The sequence below is a fragment of the Parasteatoda tepidariorum genome, chromosome 7 (genome assembly GCF_043381705.1).
Source record: "Parasteatoda tepidariorum isolate YZ-2023 chromosome 7, CAS_Ptep_4.0, whole genome shotgun sequence".
Taxonomy (NCBI): domain Eukaryota; kingdom Metazoa; phylum Arthropoda; class Arachnida; order Araneae; family Theridiidae; genus Parasteatoda; species Parasteatoda tepidariorum.
In genome coordinates this window covers 15132499-15152119 of record NC_092210.1, presented here as the reverse complement: position 1 = coordinate 15152119, position 19621 = coordinate 15132499, and the positions used below count along the sequence as shown (strand labels likewise).

The following is a 19621-nucleotide window of genomic DNA, read 5'->3' as shown; positions in this document are numbered from 1 at the left end:
GCACCCTCTGTCCTAAAAATTCGCTTGGTTTTCTACAGGAGTAGTGCTCATATTGGTTAGTGGCATTATAATAAAATTAAGTGGAACAAAATTATTTAGTATGAAATCAATGTTTAATTTTCTCGCTTAAAAGATTAGTTATGTTTGCCAGTCCTTGTTAGTGAGTATAGGTTAACCTAGAGTACACCACGAAGCTTCAAAGACTGATGTAAAATATCAAAATACAAACAAATTATAACAAAATTACTCATGATAACGCAATGGGGAAGTTAATTCGCAATTTGAAAACCTTTTTACAGCATTTGAAACTTCATGGATTACCCGAACTAATTTTTCTTTGAAATTTAAAATGCTAATGTAGGTGAAATGTGACTAATGTAGGTGAAAACGCGATTTAAAGTTACATCAACAAAAAAATGAATACAAAACTGTACGGTTTTTTAACCAATTACAACTAGCATGGCCTCAAAACCACTAAAAAGAAATTTAACTGGATATGGAAGATAGTTTAGCAGCTTTATAGTGCTACAATCTTTACGTGAATGAGAGTATCGTATTCTAATATCCCAGGATCACAAATTGGGAAGTGTAGGATACTAGAAACTCTTCATGTGTTGAAGTGAATGGACAAAATATTGTGGTGCCAACTCTGAGGCTCGAACCCCACCGACAGATAAGCCCTCTCAATTACAATATGTACCCATCTACAAGTGGCTTCATTAGGTGGGCCCAGTTGGTGCCATAAATTCTGGTTGTTTATCCCTATTAAGTGAAAGCAGTTAATAAACGGTTTTTCTCTCAATTAACAGTTTGAATAGATCTTATTTACGGTTATTTGACTGTTTTGTTTGAAAACGGTAAGATAACCATTTTTCCGAGAAATTTCTAATAGTGTAATGAATGAAAATTAAAGACGCCAAAGATATGATACACTCTTCAAAGAGTTGGACATGTTACAGTTTATTAAATCTAAGGGACAATATTTAAAGGAAAAACACTTTTAAAAGGTTTTTTTTTTTGTAATGCTCAGATGTGGATTTTTATAAAGCACAGCAAGTGTATGTGAAGACACAGCTTCGTTTTTCATTTTTACTTGCTCTCGGAGAGTTTTTTTTTTTTTTTTTCACTTCACGAAAAGCAACCAATAATTTGAACAAGACAAAACATAGTTGCAAAACCGTATTATGTTTTGCTGACCAGGTTTACATCAATCCAAAATAAATTACAGCAAACACACTCTATATACAATATTCAAGATTCACAACATGAACATAAACGGATATGTAACATAGTTTCAAAAAAGAAAAATCTGATAAAACAATGGATTTGAAAACTAACATACAATATTTAAATGCACATGTAATAAAATGAATGGACGATAAAATATAAGCATAATTGACTATAAGTATTATTTCTTTTGTCATAAAAATTATGCAAATAGTTTGCATAGCATAAATATGCATAGTATCTGTAAAACTGCTATTGTCTTAATCACATTAACGTAATGAATAATTATGAACAGTAGATATAATTTTTCACTAACTGCAGTTTGTTTTATTATGGAGGCAATCCAATACAATATTTATTCGTAAATACAATATCTAATTAGGTTGTTTATTTTTTCACTTAAGGGAGTAACGATTAAAAGCAAATAAAAAGAATTTAGTCAAAATAATTTCTAAATAATTGCTATGTATGTTATTAAAGAAGCAATCCACTGTAATATTTATTTTTTAAAAAAAAGCAAAAAAAAAAAAAACTTACTCTGGCGATTTATTTTACTCTTAATTGGTAGTTATTGAAAAAATAAGATTATTAAATTAGAGAAATAGTACTTTGTTATGAAGGCAATCCTTTATAATATATATTCGAAAAACGATATTTTACCAGAAAATTCGTTTTTTGTTTGAATACTGTTACTACTTATTTCTTTTAATATGATAATTTTTGAAAGAGAGTAACATAATTCTGGTTCCACAGAAATCAAATCAATCAGCTTCAACAACTTTTTAAAGACTTAAGGAAACAGTAATGTTTGTAAAAGTTTAAGTATGTTTATAAGAACCTAGCGTAGGAATGACCCAAGTTGTAACTTTATATTTGAATCGGAGAAATGTGCAGAATTAGTTAATATAAAAAACTTATAATCTCAATTTAAGTCATATATGCCCGCCCATAACAAACACCATTTCTGCTATTAACGAAAAAAATCTTATTCATATACATTTATCCCTGAGATATAGTACTTAAATTTAAAATAAGTGTCAGCAACTAGTTCTTTAAAAGCAGTTTTTAAAATTCAAAAACAAATAAAAAGGAAGATCAAGTTTCTTTTTTTTTTGTATATTGATAAAATTATGTTAATTTATTTTAAAAAAAGATGAACTTAATTTGAACTTTATAAATATACTTAACTTAACCCCCGGACAAAGACAATTCTGAAGTTAAATAAACTATAAAGATCTGTTAGTAAACCGATACCTGAACTATTTTTGAAGAACTAAAGACTGATAAAGATTGGTCAATCAAAGGGACCGCGGAATTATGTTTCTTTTTCATATATATTCATTCTTTATTTGTAAACATATGTGATCATCATTAAATGTTTTCTTTTTCAATAAATTTTATATTAATTTATGCTTTAGGTTTTATGTCATTACTTACTCGCGATCGCAACGCTCGAATACGCCATCTAGGGAGAAGACCGGTTCCATGTCTTGACCCTCCCACTTTTCTCAATTGTATAGGAATGTACTACGATATTTTCCCTTTTCTAAATATTTTTCGTATTTAATAATTTCCTAACTTAAAAGTTTTTAATCTATTTGAAAATCAAGAAAGAAACTGACTTTCTTCCTTCTCCTATGACTCTCCACAAGCTAATAGCGAAAGAATGCGAAGTGTTGCCAATTGTAGAGAGTTCTGCTATACGCCACCTATAGCCCATTAAAGATCCACGCCACGATCGCCAATAAAGAGTTATGACTTTTAAAAATACCTGCTTCATTTAGATATTCCAGATAAATTTCATCAAATTTGAAGTCTCAACTTTTACTGAAATTGGGTACTTCCAACTGAAGAAGGGGCTTATTGATACACAGACACATGACCTCAGCGCCAGCTAATCGTTTGTAAACAAGATGGCGTATTAACGTCGAGTCAAGTTTCACCACCTAAGTTATAATGCTAATTAAAGTTAAGTTAATTAAATACCACGCCGTATAGCACATCGAATCTGTTAAAATATAATTATTTTTCTCATGCATTTTTTACTTAAGATTTATTATTTGTTTATGTATTTAATTGTAACCGTGATATATTTTTGTTTTGTGTACCTGGCAACTTTGATGCATAATTAATTTACATTCCACGTGGCTTTGTGCCTGTCTTTGTGTTAAGTTAGACATATAAAGTGAAAGAATTGAAATTGTTGTGAAAGAATATAGAATGTGTCGCCTAAGAGAATTGATACCTAACGAGCTTGACTTACTCGAAATAGGAAAGAAAGAACAGTAGCTAAAGTAAACAAATGCCACGCTTCAACAACCAATCAGGGTCGAAATAGCTGCACTCCGTCACTTCCAGGTATCCCTTTGAATACTTGAAACTAGAGAAGAAGTGAAGCGATTACGTAGACTCATGCTATTTAAATCAGATTTGATTGGATACTTTTAAGGGACGTCACGCGTATGTGTCGAACCTGATTAGCTTCTAAACCGACAAATGCACGATTTACCTATGATGACGTCATTTGCAAGTACCCAATTCGGCGGATCTTTTCCGCTTCAGTTCAGTCCTTAAAAATAGTTCATGTGAGGAAATAAAAATGTAAGCTTACGAATCGGTTTTCTAACAAATGCGAAACTCAAAATATTTAGTGGATGTGCTCCGGTGATATATTTAAAAAAATTAGTAAGCAAAATACGCCACAATAAAGAGAGACTAGATGAAATAATGAAACATAATGAATATATAATTGACCGGTTATCCTTGAGAAAAATAGCTAATACGAAATAAATATTTATGGCATGTAACACATGTATGAATAAGATATACGGAGATTTTGAAGAACAGGTGAACCAAGCCATTTTTATATAAATAAATGTTAGAGGCTAATTAAAAAATTGAGTGCTTTGCAATGCACCAGGCTCATAAGAAAAATCTCCAGTATTTTCTGTAGTCAGGCTTATTACAATCAACAACAAAATGGTTAGGTAACAATGAATAAAGACTTAACAATAAACCAGCATCACATTATTTAGGCTTATTGCAATGAGCTCTGTATTAATGTCTGCGTATTGAATTGAGAAGTGTAGTGAATAAGTCAGAATTAAAAAATGAATTGTATAAATTCGAAGTAGCTTAAAAGTATTTGGGCTGATTGCAATGGCCTGAAATAGATTGGACTCATTGAGAAATGAATTATATAAACTTTCATAGCTGCCAACTCTATTGGATTTTTCCAGTTTCTCCCGGTCTACTGGTTTAATTAAAATTCTCCTGGTTTTTGTACAGATTATTGCTTGCTTACTTGAATATTTAAATAATTATTACTGAAGCGAACCTCATTTATAGAAATCAGTTCAAAACTTTTTTTGTTCTAAAATGCTCATTTTTATTCAGAACTCTCTTTTTAAATTAATGAAAAAAATCTTTCAATTAACTTTGATGAATTAAATTCCTTTTAATATTCGAAATTATGAGTATACATAATACATAACATTTCAAGTATGTTTAATGTCAAACCTAATTGGAAAATATTGCAATTTTTCTATTTTGATGACTATAAAAATCCCTAAAATTCCCTATGTGTAAAATATTTAGTACATTGTGCAAAATTATTATGAAATTTATACTATTTCGTAAAATCTACTGGATTTTCTTCTTATCCACGTTAGCAGCTATGTATTTTTTCTGGGCTCTTTGCAATAAGCCTGAAAATCGATAGGCTGATTAGACTAGAAATGTTTTTTCAATTAGCCTAGTGCATCACAAAAAGATAACAGTTTGCAATCAGATTTTTCAATTACAGTATAACACATTTATATAATTTGAACAGAGTAACATTTTAATGACCAAAGAAAAACTGATAATATTGTTAGATGACGATAAATGCTCATAGTTATGTTACTTACATGACGGTAAGTAAAGCTGAATACATTTGGAAGTCATATTTGCAAAAAACATGGACTTGGTTCACTTGTTTCCTGTAGCCTCCATATCTGTTCATAATAATAACTGACAGAAAAATATAATGATAAGTCTAATTTGCAAAATTTTGAGTTTTGCATCACAATTATTAACTGGAACTGGAAATTAACATTTTTTGAAAAAGAAAAATGCAATAATATTTTTTACTCACACAACCTTACATTTGATACACAAATATATTCACTAACAATTCACATCACAAATATCATTTCCCTTTTTACAGCCTGCTTCACATGTCAAAGGCACCCACTTCAAATCATTTTACAAGACCTTTTACCTGAAAGAGTTATATTCAAAAGTGACAAAGTCCACAAAAATATTGAAAATTGGAAAGAGACTTCATTTTTTATCGTTTTAAAAAGTTGCACATTTGCAAATAATTATACACTTCTATCTTCTTTTTTTAAAAATAAAATAGTTTCTTTTTTTTTTTTGCTTCAAAATTGGACAAAACCAGTTGCTTAATTTTAAAAATGGCTAAAATTTTTTATTATTTTTTCTGAGAATATAGTTGGACATCTGAACTATCAGTAAAGTTGGTTAAATTAACAAGATATTAGGCAGTGACCAAGTCTGAAAAAAATTTAAAACTGGAAAGAGACTTCATTTTTTTTTGTTTAAAAAAGTGAGACATTTGCAAATAATTATACATTTCTATTTTTTTTTTNTTTTTTGCTTCAAAATTGGACTAAACCTGTTACTAAGTTTTGAAAATGGCTAAAATCTCTCATTATTTTTTCGCTAAACGTAGTTAGATTTTTAAACTATGAGTACAGTTGGTCAAATTAACAACTGGCCATGTTTGAACTTTTTTACTTACGATAAATTTTTTTTCCAAGTATTTCCAGTTATTTGAATACTTAATGTTATACCAAATGTTAGTTTACATTTTTCCACGTGAAGGTATATTTATTTACGTAACTGGAAATATACTAACACCATAATGAAATGAAATAACTTAAAAGTCACTATAGACAGTATTTCTTTCAAGAACTATGAAATTTTTCCATGTCATAACTGATAGCACTTTCTAAAAGATCATGACCAAATATCAGAAAATACATATTCTGATCATGAACAGAATTTTAACTAGGTAGCCATAATAGGCAGAAAAAATTTTAAACTTGGCTCTTTGCTGAACATCAATAAATTTCCAAAAGGAACCTACAATTGGAAAGAGCCAATTTTGATCTAACTCTTGTTGAATTAGGAAGTGACCTAAGCCACTTTTGAACCAAGGCCTTTTATTTAATTGGAAAATGGGTCTAAACATTTCTGAATCTCTGCTATTCATTTAACTGTTTGTAAGCGTATTTATTTGAGACTAAAAAAAAAACAGTAGCTGAGAACAGACCACAAAGAATTACTAATTAAAAAGTAGCTCAAGCCATTTTTTAATCTACGATTTTGATTTAAATTTAAAATGGATTTAGTCATTTTTGAATCTTATCCATTCATTTAAACTTCAGACGTCGTATTTAGTTATAATAGGTTAAAGAAATGTAAAACTTGGTTCTTTGCTGAACATCTGTAAATTTTTGAAAGGACTATTTTAGAAACTAAGCCTTTCATATAATTGGTAAGAGGTCTCAGTCATTTTTGATCTAACTCTTGGTGAATTAAGAAGTGACCGCCATCTTTGAACCAAAGTCTTTCATTTGATTTTTTGAATCTCTGCTATTCATTTAACCGTTTGTAAGTGCATTTAGCAGAGGCTCGAAAAAAGTAGTCAGGTCATTTTTTAATCTAAGCTTTTGATTTAAATTTAAAATGGCTCTAATCATTTTTAAATCTTGGCTATTTATTTAATCTTCTATCGTCGTCTTTAGTTGAGACTTAAGAGTAACTGGTAGCTGAAAACAGACCACACTGGATCAATTGAAAAGAAGCTGAAGCCATTTTTGAATTTAAACCTTTCATTTTATTGGAAAGTAGCCCTACCATTTTCAAACCTTTCATATAATTGAAAAGTGGAATTGCCCATTTTGAATCTAACCCATTCATCAAATTTAGATTAAAATTCCTAACTGTCTTTAATTGGTTAAATAAAAAAAAACAATACTTGTACAACATAACTTAGTTCTTACAAATCTATATCACAATTCATAGAATTATAGTGAAACATAAAAAAAAACTCAAGTCTTCATTTATGACATAATATTTATGAAGTTGCCTTTAAATAAAGTTTAAATTACATTATAGCCTACTTATAATTTTTTATCTTTACAGTCAAATACTTAATTCAAAAATAGCTATTTAACCACATGACTTATATTACAGAAATGTAGGAAGAAGAAAAGTATTTATATACGCAAGATTAGCTCTTTTAAATGTTTGGTCCACAGTTTGACATGAGACAGCAATTCTTGTTTTTTTAGACAAATTTGTAATGCAGCGCAATCGCGCAATATGAGCATTGCATAAATTCTTCCAGTCATCAGCAACGTTGCAGCAAATATTTACAAGCAACAAAAAGTTAAATTTGACTAGAAACAAACATAAGCACAAAAAGGGTGTTTTATTATTATTTAAACAACCATGATATGTTTTTTTTTAGTGAAAAACAAACAAATTTTGGCATTTGTTATCAATATAAAATAAATATGGCAGTATGGGCAAAGTAACCCCACACAAACTCTTACACAACAATCGAAAAGAAAAATATTTAACACATTGAGTGCACTCCATACTTATGAGAAAATCTTCCTCTGGCCACACATGCTGCTTAGCATGCATATTGTGGTATAGTAATGCAAAGTACACTACTAACAGATTGAAATATCTCAAAATTTGATTTGTAATAAATAAAAATTAAGTAAATTTTAATTAAATTTCTAGTAGCTACTTAAAGCAATGTAAATTTTTTAATCTTATAGCATGTTTTATAGAATATTTTACACTGTCAGTCACCGATGACTGACACGGCCTAAATGGAAAGTTCAGTGTCAGTCACTGACGACTGACACAGCTTGAATGGAAAGTTCAGTGTCAGTCACCGATAACTGACATGGCACTCGAAGTGTTAAAGATAAATTTTTTCTTAAATTCATTTCTTAAATAGTTTAAAAAATATGTTTCAAACCCAAAATGTAAAAAAAAAAAAAAACTTCTTTTATTTAACTGATTAAAAACTTATTTTACAACAGTTTCATTTTATATGCAACTCTTTGTTTAGCTTAGTTTTCAAAAACAAATTCAAAATGTTTTCATTGCATAGCAGTAAGCATTTATTTTTTTATATTTAAAATTTTACTTATTTAATCATGAAATGTGACTATTTACCCCAATGTTCTTTAACGGAATATTTACTTAAAAATTTATCAGTTACCTACTTAAGATGAATGAAAAAAAAATTTCAAATTGTTTTTAGAAAAAGTATGCCCAGTTTGTGAAACATTTGAAATAAATCTACTGTACATCAAAATATATAACATAATCAAACAATAAATTAACACAGAAAGTAAATATATTAGTTCAGTACACATAAAAGTCTTTTTTTACTATAACAAGTCCATGTTAATACTTTCAGAAAAAAATTATCTAATTATATTCATATTATTTTGAAAAATTTTATCCAATTCGCTTAACTTTTAAATTGCAAAGCAGAGAAAATCGATTTATAAAAAATAACATAACAGAAAAAAACTCCTCAAAATAAAATAGTAAAAAGAATCCAGCTTTGATTTGATTATTAAAATAACTTAAACATTACAATAAAAGTTATCCCTATCATGAAAATAGCATTATTATAGAAAATTAAGTACTTAAATTGATATATGAAAATTAAATTAATACATGAAATATTATACATACATCAAATAATATTTAGAAGATATATCAGACCTTATAAAAAAATTAAATATACTAGAATAAGATTTTATGCTGATAGCTTGTAAAATAAACCTAGAAATTGGATTTTTATTTTCATTTTGCATTGGTAATGAAGTTAAAAATTATGATTTAATGAGAATCAAATTTTTGTAGAGTACTAAGTATTTCTGAGAGAAAAATAATCTTTCAGAATTTAATAATATAATCGAATAAAATTATTAGTTCACTTAATTACATATCGATATCTATAAACATAATCTTTTTTAATTGTAAATGTAAAATGATAATATAGTTTTTATTTAATTTTTTTTTTTTTAAAGAATTTTAAATTTTATTAAAGATAAAAATATATGTGTATCCCTAAAAGGATGAAATTTTTCATTTTCGTTTCAAGTCGGATGCACGCAAGTTAACTTAAATTGCAATAGGATATTTTGTTTAAAATCTGATTGACATAAGTTAACTTAAATTGCGATATGATATTTTATAGCAAATATGATGTACACAAGTTAACTTAAATTATAATACTTTTTTTAAATAAACAGATATTTTTAACTAAACAAAAAAATTTTTTTTAAATAAACAAGATTATACTTATTGGACAATTAAAGAACTTACTAAAAGATTTTCTAGGTTTAAGACCATGAAACAACGATGATTTTCATACTGTAATATAGTCTACCTAGGAACTTTTTAATCCAAATAGGTAAGATAAATAGGTTTAATCCATAGGTTAAGATGATTGACCCACATTATGAGGTTTTTCTTACAAAAATAAATAAAAATGTTTCAAAACAAATATAAATTCAAACATAATTTAAATCAGCACTGAAATTAATAACAGTAGAGCTGCTTTATTTTGTTTGCAACTTTCAAAAATTTCATGCCTTGAGCAAAAATTTTAATGTCTTATTTACATTTTTTGATTTAATTACAAACTTTAAAATACAAAAAAAAAGTTTCTTCAATTTTTTAAAAAGAAAATCAGCCCTCAAGCCCTTATGAAGAATTTCAATATATTTTGATTCATACTTTATCAAAGCATAAACTGATATGATGGTTAGTGAGAAAGTGAAAAAATAAACAATTAAACATTCGAACCAATCTGTTTTTAGAGGAGCAATCAATTTTTAGCTCTTTGTTGGTATAGTCAGGACACCAGATTAGAAGGGACAGGAGAATTTAAGAATTAAATTTTTCTTACAACCAGTTGGTGTGGCAAAGTGATCATTTAAAAAATGTGATCTGAACGTAAGTTTTTATGATCAGGTTACAGATAATACTTAAAACATATAATTTTTTTAAAAAAATCTGTCAAATTCTGAACAAATTAAGAGTTTTTTAATCACCTTTAACAAACAATTATCAATAAAAACTATAAGGTGTCTGAGTCAGGTGTCTTATGTATATTTAATCATAAGAATAATTTTCATTTGTTGATTTATTTATATTTTCTTTTCACATGCTGCTGCTTTTATTTTCAATTCTTTCCATGTGTTGCTTCAAAGTTTTTATTTTTTTAAACATATAGTGGTCTTGCAAATCGTAACTAAACAGATTCAGTAGTTAAAAAAAAAATCCTTAATCCATATTAAAGATTGGATAAAATATAATCCAATCAATAATATGGAATATATGCAGCTATTCTCACTTAAAATCTTTTAATTTTAACTACAATGCACCATACTTGATTAAGAGTTCACTGAAAGCTGAAGACTTAGTTATAAGGTAGAAAGACTAATTTGATGAGGTTGTAATTTATTTTCAATTTTTGCGGGCAAGTTTGACTTGCAAGCTAAGGTGGCTTTTCATAGAATAATATCTGGATACTTAAAATACACTGAAATAGGCGATCTTGATTTCTGCATTCTGCCACAGGACTTTTCGTTTTTATAGTTAATGCGACTCAATGAGAAAAAATAAACATTTATTTTCTTGAATATCTGAGAAAATTGTGAATTTTGTGACATTTAATTAAAGATTTTTTATCGTGTAACTGAAAAATACAATTTTGAGAATAAATTTTAAAAAAATGTTTAAATTATTCGGTCAAAAGAATTGAACCACTTATAGCAAGATTTTAGTCTGGTGAAAAAGGAGTTACCACCTAAATAGATGAACAACTTTCTGATTCAAACTTAGAATGTGACTTGCGTTTATTAAAAAAAAAACTCATGTTTAATGGCATATGATAATCATGACAAGACTAGCATGTTGTCAATGACTTATGATGAGCCAGTTTAAGAGCATGTTGTGATTAATGAGATAACAGAGTAAGTGATGCTTTCAATACTAGTAAATTTTTCAAGCATATAAACCTCTTATGGTTGGAAAATTGTAGAATATTCAGCAGTTTTCAATTTAATTTAACAGTTTTCAAATGTTTTAATGCATCCACCAAGTTTATGAGTCTCAATCTTCCTCAGCTATATAGAGCATTATGTATAAACCTCTTACGGTTGGAAAATTGCAGTGGCAGTTTTCAATTGAAAAAGATATTCCTCAAACAGTTTTCTAATGCCATACTGGATCCACCAAGTTTAAGAGTATCAATCTACCTCAGCTATATAGCACATTATGTATAAACCTCTTATAATTGGAAAATTGTAGAATATTTAGCAGTTTTAAATTGAAAAAGAAGTTCCTCAAACAGTGTTCGAATGTTTCACAGCATCCACTCAAGTTTAAGAGTCTCAATCTTCCTCAGCTTTATGTAGCACATTACATATTGCCCTTTTTTTTTACATATTGCCCTTTAACTTTAACTTAGCCATTGCAAGACCTTTAACTTAGTCAATGATGCATTTTAACCTTAAACAGCAGTATAGAAAAGCTACTTACCTTTTCCTGCATTACTGTATCAGACTTGTACATTAGATCCTACAAAAAAATGTTCATGCAAGTGTTTCACATTGAAATATTTATGAAAGCTGAGACACTTTCTATAAGGATCCTCACTTTAGTTTTTTTTTTATTATTGAAATTAAATGCATCCTGAAATTTTCAGAGAGAAGATTAAGAGATAGTGTCTAGTCTCAAAATCTTACAAAGAATTTCTGCATAAAAAAAATATGTACAATCCTTTAAAAAACAAAATGCTTTTCCATTGTAAGCTTAGATGCGTTAAATAATAAAGCTTAAATAGAAAATGAGGCTTAGATGCATTAAAAAAGCACACATTTATGGGCAAACTCAGTTTATGCTTTGAAAAGTAGTAAACTGTTGACTCAATTGAGCTGTAGACAAAAATGCACATTAAGCTGCCTATTTCTGTCAAAAATGATAGCTATACAAGATATATTTTTTTTTTACATAAAAATGGCAAATTTAAAAATGAGGAAAAATAAAAAAACTGAATTTCTAACAGGGGTGAGGAAATAAATTTGTCCCTGGTTCAAAAAACAGCATTTTAAATATCAGTTTATAGTGAAAAGCAATTAGAGAATATTTAAGTGTCATTAATTTTTTCTTCAGGCACTAAGTTTAATTCCTCAGAAGCAATCACGATTAATGATTCTGAGGTAACCGAAAACAGAACTATAAGAAGAGCATCTTCGGAAATGTCAAACTTGATAGCTCAGAAACATAACGTCCAAGTCGAGCCTTTTCACTACAAGAAAAATAGCAATCAATTTTTTTTCTCCAAGCTTCATTGAAAGTTAACAGAAAATAAAACAAACAAATAATATCTCTGTTTTGTGACTAGTAGAGTTAAAGAAAACACGAGCGGCGATCGACTCGCAGGGACGTCCACCTTGCACGTAACTGCATTGGAAGAGAAAAGTGCAAGAAACCATTCCTTCGACCGATACACACGGTATCAGTACCAAGCATTTAGATAAACATTGAAATACAACATCTTCGTCGGTTCTTTTATATGAAAAAAAAAGCATCCAGCCGCACATACGATTTGAGTTCTTTCCATTCGCTCTCTCCCCACCAGCAAATCCTGATATGGCTAAACAGGTTGGAATAAAGTTTTGCGCTTGCTTTTTGTTATTTATTGTAATTGATTTTGCACACCTATTTCTATATATATATCACTGCCATTTAGAAGTGAACAGATGAGGGCCATCGTTCGTGGGCCATCATTGAAAAAAGTGGAGGCACAATAATTTCCTTCTTTTTGGAAACAATGCAATTGTCACTTCAAATGTAGAGCGGAGATTCTTGACCAGTTAGCAATCTAAACATAGACGTAGGCATAGTTTTCATATGTATCTGAAAGAGAAATAATGCATGGGTAAGAAACTTTTTATAGAAAATTTCAATAAAATATTTAAATCTCGTATTGATTACAGAAAAAAGAAACTGAGACCCTCGTGCAAAGAATGCAGACAAAATACAGTAAAAATTCTATCCGAGTTACAGACAATATGCTAATAATAAAACTACAAAAAATATGTTTACAAGTCATGAATTGCTGGCCTTTTTTTTAAGGGAAATAAATTTTTCTAATGTGTGGTTTACGTGAGCAATATTATATGAAAGGATAAGACAGTATTCTCCCTAAGCGTAAGGCTCACCCTGCTTGCCCTTTGATCCTTATAAATGCACCCTCTGTGCTCTTTTTTGTAAAAATAAGCAGCCACCCCTGTAACTGCCTTTTTATTCTGATGCATTTTTAAAATAAATTAATTAACTGTTAAAATAATAATTACGCACAAAAACGATCTGGGTTTATAGGCTTGATTCTAATTACCATTATAAATATTTACTTTGTTAGGATTATTCTCAATTAGTTAAAATTTTATAAGTTTTTCCCTAAATTTTATAATTTACTTTTTTTTCTAAGGTGGTATATTAATAAATTTAAGTGATTTTAAGTTTCAAAATTATTTTTTAAATAATTACTTTTTTTTAAGAAAAAAAATGCACTTTCAAATGCTTGTTTTCTAATAATTTTCAGTATAAGTTATAGAAATATCTTCTTAATTGCTTATCAAAAAATAAATTTAACTTTTATTCTGAAAAAAATGCATGCATAGAGATTGTCTCTTATCATGCCTTTAATAATTATTTATAATTCGAAATTTTTTTTTCTTATTTAGATAATGAATGAAAATTACTTTTTGAAATATAAACATAAAATAGTATGAGAAGGTAACTTAAAAATTGTTGAGGATCAAATTCAGTTATTGAGTTCCCTTTCAAAACTCAAAGTGCCCATTTCAGCGAGGAAGCACCCTGCCTTTTTTTATTCCTAGGGAAAACTCTGAATAGGATTAATTACATTTTTAGTCATTTCTGGCTTAAATAGAGAAAAGGAAAAAATTGACAGAATTTCACATAAATTCCTTCTTAGAGCCTTAACCTTTTAAGTTAATATAGCGAATATGTGCAATTGACGACTGGCCAACTTCTTCACAATTTTAAATTTTTCAGCTATTTTTAAGAATACTGTTGTACTACTACTACTACCAAAAGAATGCCCCTTTAGTTGATTGCATATCTACCATGCTCCATTATTTCCCATCTTAGAATATTTATTACTGATGAGGAAAATTATTGCACAGTATTTTATCTAGAATCTTGTAAAAACTGTCAATCCAAACAATAATCTATCACTAAATGCAGTCTACTGTAAATACAAATTTCAAGTCAAAGTAGTTGCTTAAAATATAAAAAAAAAGATTTATGTGCTCGTTTAATTTTTAAGTATTTTTAATTGCTACTTTAACAATATATATGTGTACGTATTTACTTTTAATTCTATACACATATTTAGCTTATTATAACAGCATATATTTACTTTGCTCACTATAACAACATATAATGCTATGCATATATTTTCTCACTATAGCAGCAATTTTGTCTGCTATTGTGAATTGTCATTAGAACAGACTTTTACTGTATTTTCTGCTCCAGACTACCTGTTATCTTCTGCTATTTGTTATATTTTATTACTTATTAATATCTATTAATTCTTCGAGAGTTTCTCTTTTTATTGAAACAGAAAATACAAATATATTCTACCGAAATGTAGAAAAATTATTTAGAAAATATTTGGAAAATTTTGACTTTTTTTCTGTGTTAATCATACAGAATATTATTTCAAATACTTGTCTTTGTATATAAGCTTCTAAAGAATATATAACTATCAGTCCTGGTCACATTCAAGAATTAATTAGATATACAGATGAATTAATAGATTGATGCAATACTCATTAAGCACACACATATCTATATATCATAACACTGAAATAAAATATACGAATTTTCGTTCATGTAACAGTAAAAACCAGTACACATTTTAATAAAAAAAATGCTGCTTATCAGCTTGGCTAGAAAAAAAGTGTGATAAAAAATATTAACATTTGTGATAAAAAAATATGATATTTAGCAGCTAAGCCACCAATGCAAAACATGTCATATGCAAAAAATATAAAATAAATCGTGGTTCAACTAAAAATAATCTTTAAAATATTTTCTAACGTGAATATGATTAAAATATTCCTATCACCAAAAAATAATGATAAATGCGAAATTATGTTTTGATAAAAACAATCATATTCTATAACTTTCACACAAAATTATTGATAAACATACCTCTCCAACTGATGTAGCCAATAAGTTGACTATTTTTTCATGTGGCACAGCTACAACACTTTGTCCATTAATTTCAATAATTCTATGACCAACTCTGACCCCTCCTCGTTCAGCAATGCCCCCTCTGAGCAAACTACAGATCTAGATGAAATAATTAAAAAAAAGGGGACATTTTATTTAAATGTCTTTATTCTAAAGCAAAAAGAGGAAAACTAAAAATGTAAAAACTAAGCTCTAATATTAAATATAGATGTTATTTCGATAGAGAACATATTTTCTCTGCAATTCTCGGTGTACTTTAATTATTAGAAAAAATAAAAGAAAATTAAACACTGAACAAAATTGAAAATATTTGAAGAATGCTTGATGCAGAATAATATTGTAGGATATTTGACAATTTCTCGGAGTAAAAATCAACAATGATAAAATGTTCATTTCTAANGTGTAAATAGAGTAAAATACGAAAAAATACATTATGGCGAAATGGTAATAGGTTAATTCTTGTATATATATTGGTAGTAGTTACACTTGAATTATTTGTATTTAGAGAATTAATAATCTTGAAGCATTTATTCTGAACTGAGATTAAGGAAAGTAAATTAGTTTTATATTCACCGCCATATATTATCGCACCATAATTGCCATAATTTAGTCAAATTAACTTGCTCAGTCCTATATTAGCATTGAAAGTTGGCTCACTCTATAAGCCTTCAACAGACATGCTACCCAATCAAAATGAAAAATACCGAATTGGGGGAAAAATGCCTATTTTTCAACGCATTTAGAAATATTAATGCACAAATACACAAAAATATACTTAAAAAATACCGGGATACTGCTTCAAAATAAATTTAACTTCATAACAGATGGCATCTAAAATTCCCAGTTTGCTTAGATAAAATATATCATGCTGATTTATCGTTTTTTTTCTTTACAATATTAAGAAAAAAGAAAACTGCACTTCAGAAAAAAATTAATATTGAACAGTAACAGAATCTAAAAATTATCTTCCTCTAATGCAACTTATAAGGAAAAAAACACAAATGAAAATGAAATGTTGTCAAGAAAATTTAAGTAATAAAAGCATTTAATTCAGGGCAGATAAATCTTGGTACTTACCACTCCATTTTGAACACTAAAACCCAGCTGATATTTGGTGTCAGGCCTTTTGATTTTAACTTCGACTACTGGCGCACATGGAACTACAGTCAACTTCACAACAGTTTGATTTTTTGTATTCTACCAAAACAAATATTTAAATTAAATAATTGTTGAAAATTCAGTTAGAAATTTATAAATAATTTATAAAAACTCTCTATATATAATTTTATAGAAACAAATATCCTCTGTGCTTGTATAAAGGTGCTGACCAACTAATATTGATGACCTCTGGTTTACTAACTACCTTCTTTTTTTTCGGCCAAAATTAACTTTTCTTCCCTATTATATGATTCTATGCAGAACTTTTTAACATTACGAATGGATTGTATGTAACTTTGTCTCCAACCTCTTAATGAAATTCCAAAAAAAATAAAAAATACACTATGAATTTATGTTTCTTAAATTGCAATGAATTCATAAAAAAAAAGAACTAATGTACAGTAAGGAGTAAAAGCTTTGAGACATGTTTTTCCGTAAGCGAAATTAGTAAATTTGTTTGTAGCTTTAGTCATCCAACATGGGGAGCAACTAATAATACACTTGAAAAATTTTAATTTAACAAACATCAAGCGATAAATTGGAGAAAAAAAGAAACCAAAAAGTTTGGAAATGATTCATTTTTTAAACTTTTATTGAAATTAATCATCTTAAGGTAAAAAAAGATAGCAAATTTTTAACACTTCATTGCATATCTTTTTGCTTTGATGACTGGTACTGGAAATCCATTCTGGTGACATTTAGACGACGAATAAAATGTCAGCTATCACTTCGAAACAAACTGAATTTGGATTCATTACTTCAAAGGACCTTCCTCCAATCTTAAGCTCTCTATGCTACATGTTCCTTTACAAATTTTAATCTTTGATCAGATTATTTTTTTTCCAGATGAGAACTTTTTGTTACTCTGAGTCCATCTTCAGTGGCCATCTCTTTGGATTAGTGCTCTTGTTCAGATCAACAACAAACTTTCTTCTGATTAACACAGCTTGATGTTTAGTTGTTTTACTTAGGGCTCCTGATTTTGGAAGATTATGCACACTTTTTCAATCCTTCCTCTTCTATACTATATGGCCAACTTCTATATTATGTGAATTAATCAATCATCAAATCATTATTTAAAACTCATTACTTAAAAGGCGGAAACTGAATTCAAACTCACATATTTTGCTTGCAATTCCTCTGCATTTGCATATATTTAAGTTTATTAAAAGCATAAATTGTGTTAACCGTCTAAAAATTTTGACTGCAATTTTTCAAATTCTCGTCTGGTGTTTGTTAAATTAGAAACTTTCAAAGTCAATGTGCACGTCATGTAGAATGACTCAAGCTACAAATTAAAAATTTTCCTCATTAGATATTTTGCTTGCAGAAAAATTTAGAACAGAGAAACGCATTATCACAAAACTTGTTTTCTACTGTATCTAGAAGTTTTTCACTCACCCTCAACCAGAAAAATAAATAAAAACATAAAATCTTGCATTTGGAAAAGTGAAATGATTTTAAGAGACATTAAAGAGAGTGAAATATGATTTTAGATAAAATTGCAGCCTTTCGATACATACCTTGATGTAATTTTGACATGTAGATAAAGGCAGTCCTACAAGGCTTATTCCATTTATGGCAATTATTTGATCCCCAATATTAAGTTGCCCGCATCTTGCTGCTGGCCCACTTTGAGCCATGTTGGCAATGACTACAGTAGGCAGCATGGAACCCCATCCAGACTCAACTATTACCATACCAAGAATTTCACCCTTCTGCTTAGGAACAACGACCTGAAAAACAAAATTCAAAAATAAATACTAAAATCCAATTTATTGAATCTCTCAAAAAAAGTTTCCAACAACGTTTAAAAACTCAGTATTCTTACAAAAATAATCATTATAAACAAGCATATTTATTATAAAATTAATAACAGAAATTTCTAAATAGAATCTGAAATCTTCCATAAATTTTGATTTAAAAACTAATTTTTTAAAAAAGTTAAAAATTCTTAAAAATACATGAACATCAAAAACTAAATTAACTAAAATGGAAGATTTTAAAAAAAGAAAAATTTAAAACTAGGAAATAACACTCAGAATTACAAATGACAAAAATAATAAAAAATAATGATAACTTATTTATTTATTTTTGTTTTTTAAAAAAATTATATGCATCAAAAACACACAGTTTACATAACATTCAAACTAAATAGAAAAAAAATCAAACTGTTTAAAAGTATTAAATGCAAACTAAATAAAAATCCATAAAGTAGTTAATTTTTAAAACTTCAAAAAAGTTGCATTTTTCTAATATATAGATAACAGTTAATAGAGGGAACTATGAAATAACTTCAAAATGATACTTTTACTAAGAAAACTATCAATTGTTTAAAATTATATTTTTCTTATTTAAAAGATCAATAAAAAAGAAACCTTTAAATTTTCTTTTTAAATAAGGGGTTTTTCAATAACTTGATATATCTTAGACTACAAATTTCACTTCAAGTTATGTATATTACTTTCTTTTGATCAAGAAAATTGTCATGATAATCTTATAAAAAAAAGTTTTATAAAATACAATGGTTTCATAATAAAAAAGATTTATTTATGAAAACAATAAATGTAATAACTAAAGTTTTTGAAACATAATAAGAAGTCTAAAACATTGTATGTGACTATTTAACCTTAAAAATTGATCTTAAATTACCAAAACTTTCTGACTTCGATTGCAAGAAAACCTAATAAAATTTTGCAATCAATAAGTAAATATTATTTTAACTAAGATAAAGTCAAATGTTCATGATTCGAACTTGATTAATTCAAAATTCAGGATAATTAAAAAATTTTGCTAGGTTCCTAGAGTTCTGTATGTTAAAATAATTGTG

At 27.9% G+C, this 19621-nt stretch overlaps 1 protein-coding gene across 6 annotated transcripts in view; it reads right to left on the bottom strand.

Annotated features, from left to right (window-relative positions):
- Positions 1–935: 935 nt before the first annotated feature.
- LOC107455513 (uncharacterized) overlaps positions 936–19621 on the bottom strand; it is a 193554-nt gene continuing 174868 nt past the window's right edge. For all 6 annotated transcript variants that reach the window (XM_016073134.3, XM_071183114.1, XM_071183112.1 and 3 more), the window contains exons 11-14: positions 18315–18527; positions 16711–16830; positions 15592–15732; positions 936–13263 (exon numbers count right to left, since the gene is read on the bottom strand). In XM_016073134.3, the coding sequence (XP_015928620.2) occupies positions 13192–13263; positions 15592–15732; positions 16711–16830; positions 18315–18527 (546 nt within the window). In that variant the 3' untranslated portion in view covers positions 936–13191. The remainder of the gene's footprint in view (positions 13264–15591; positions 15733–16710; positions 16831–18314; positions 18528–19621) is intronic.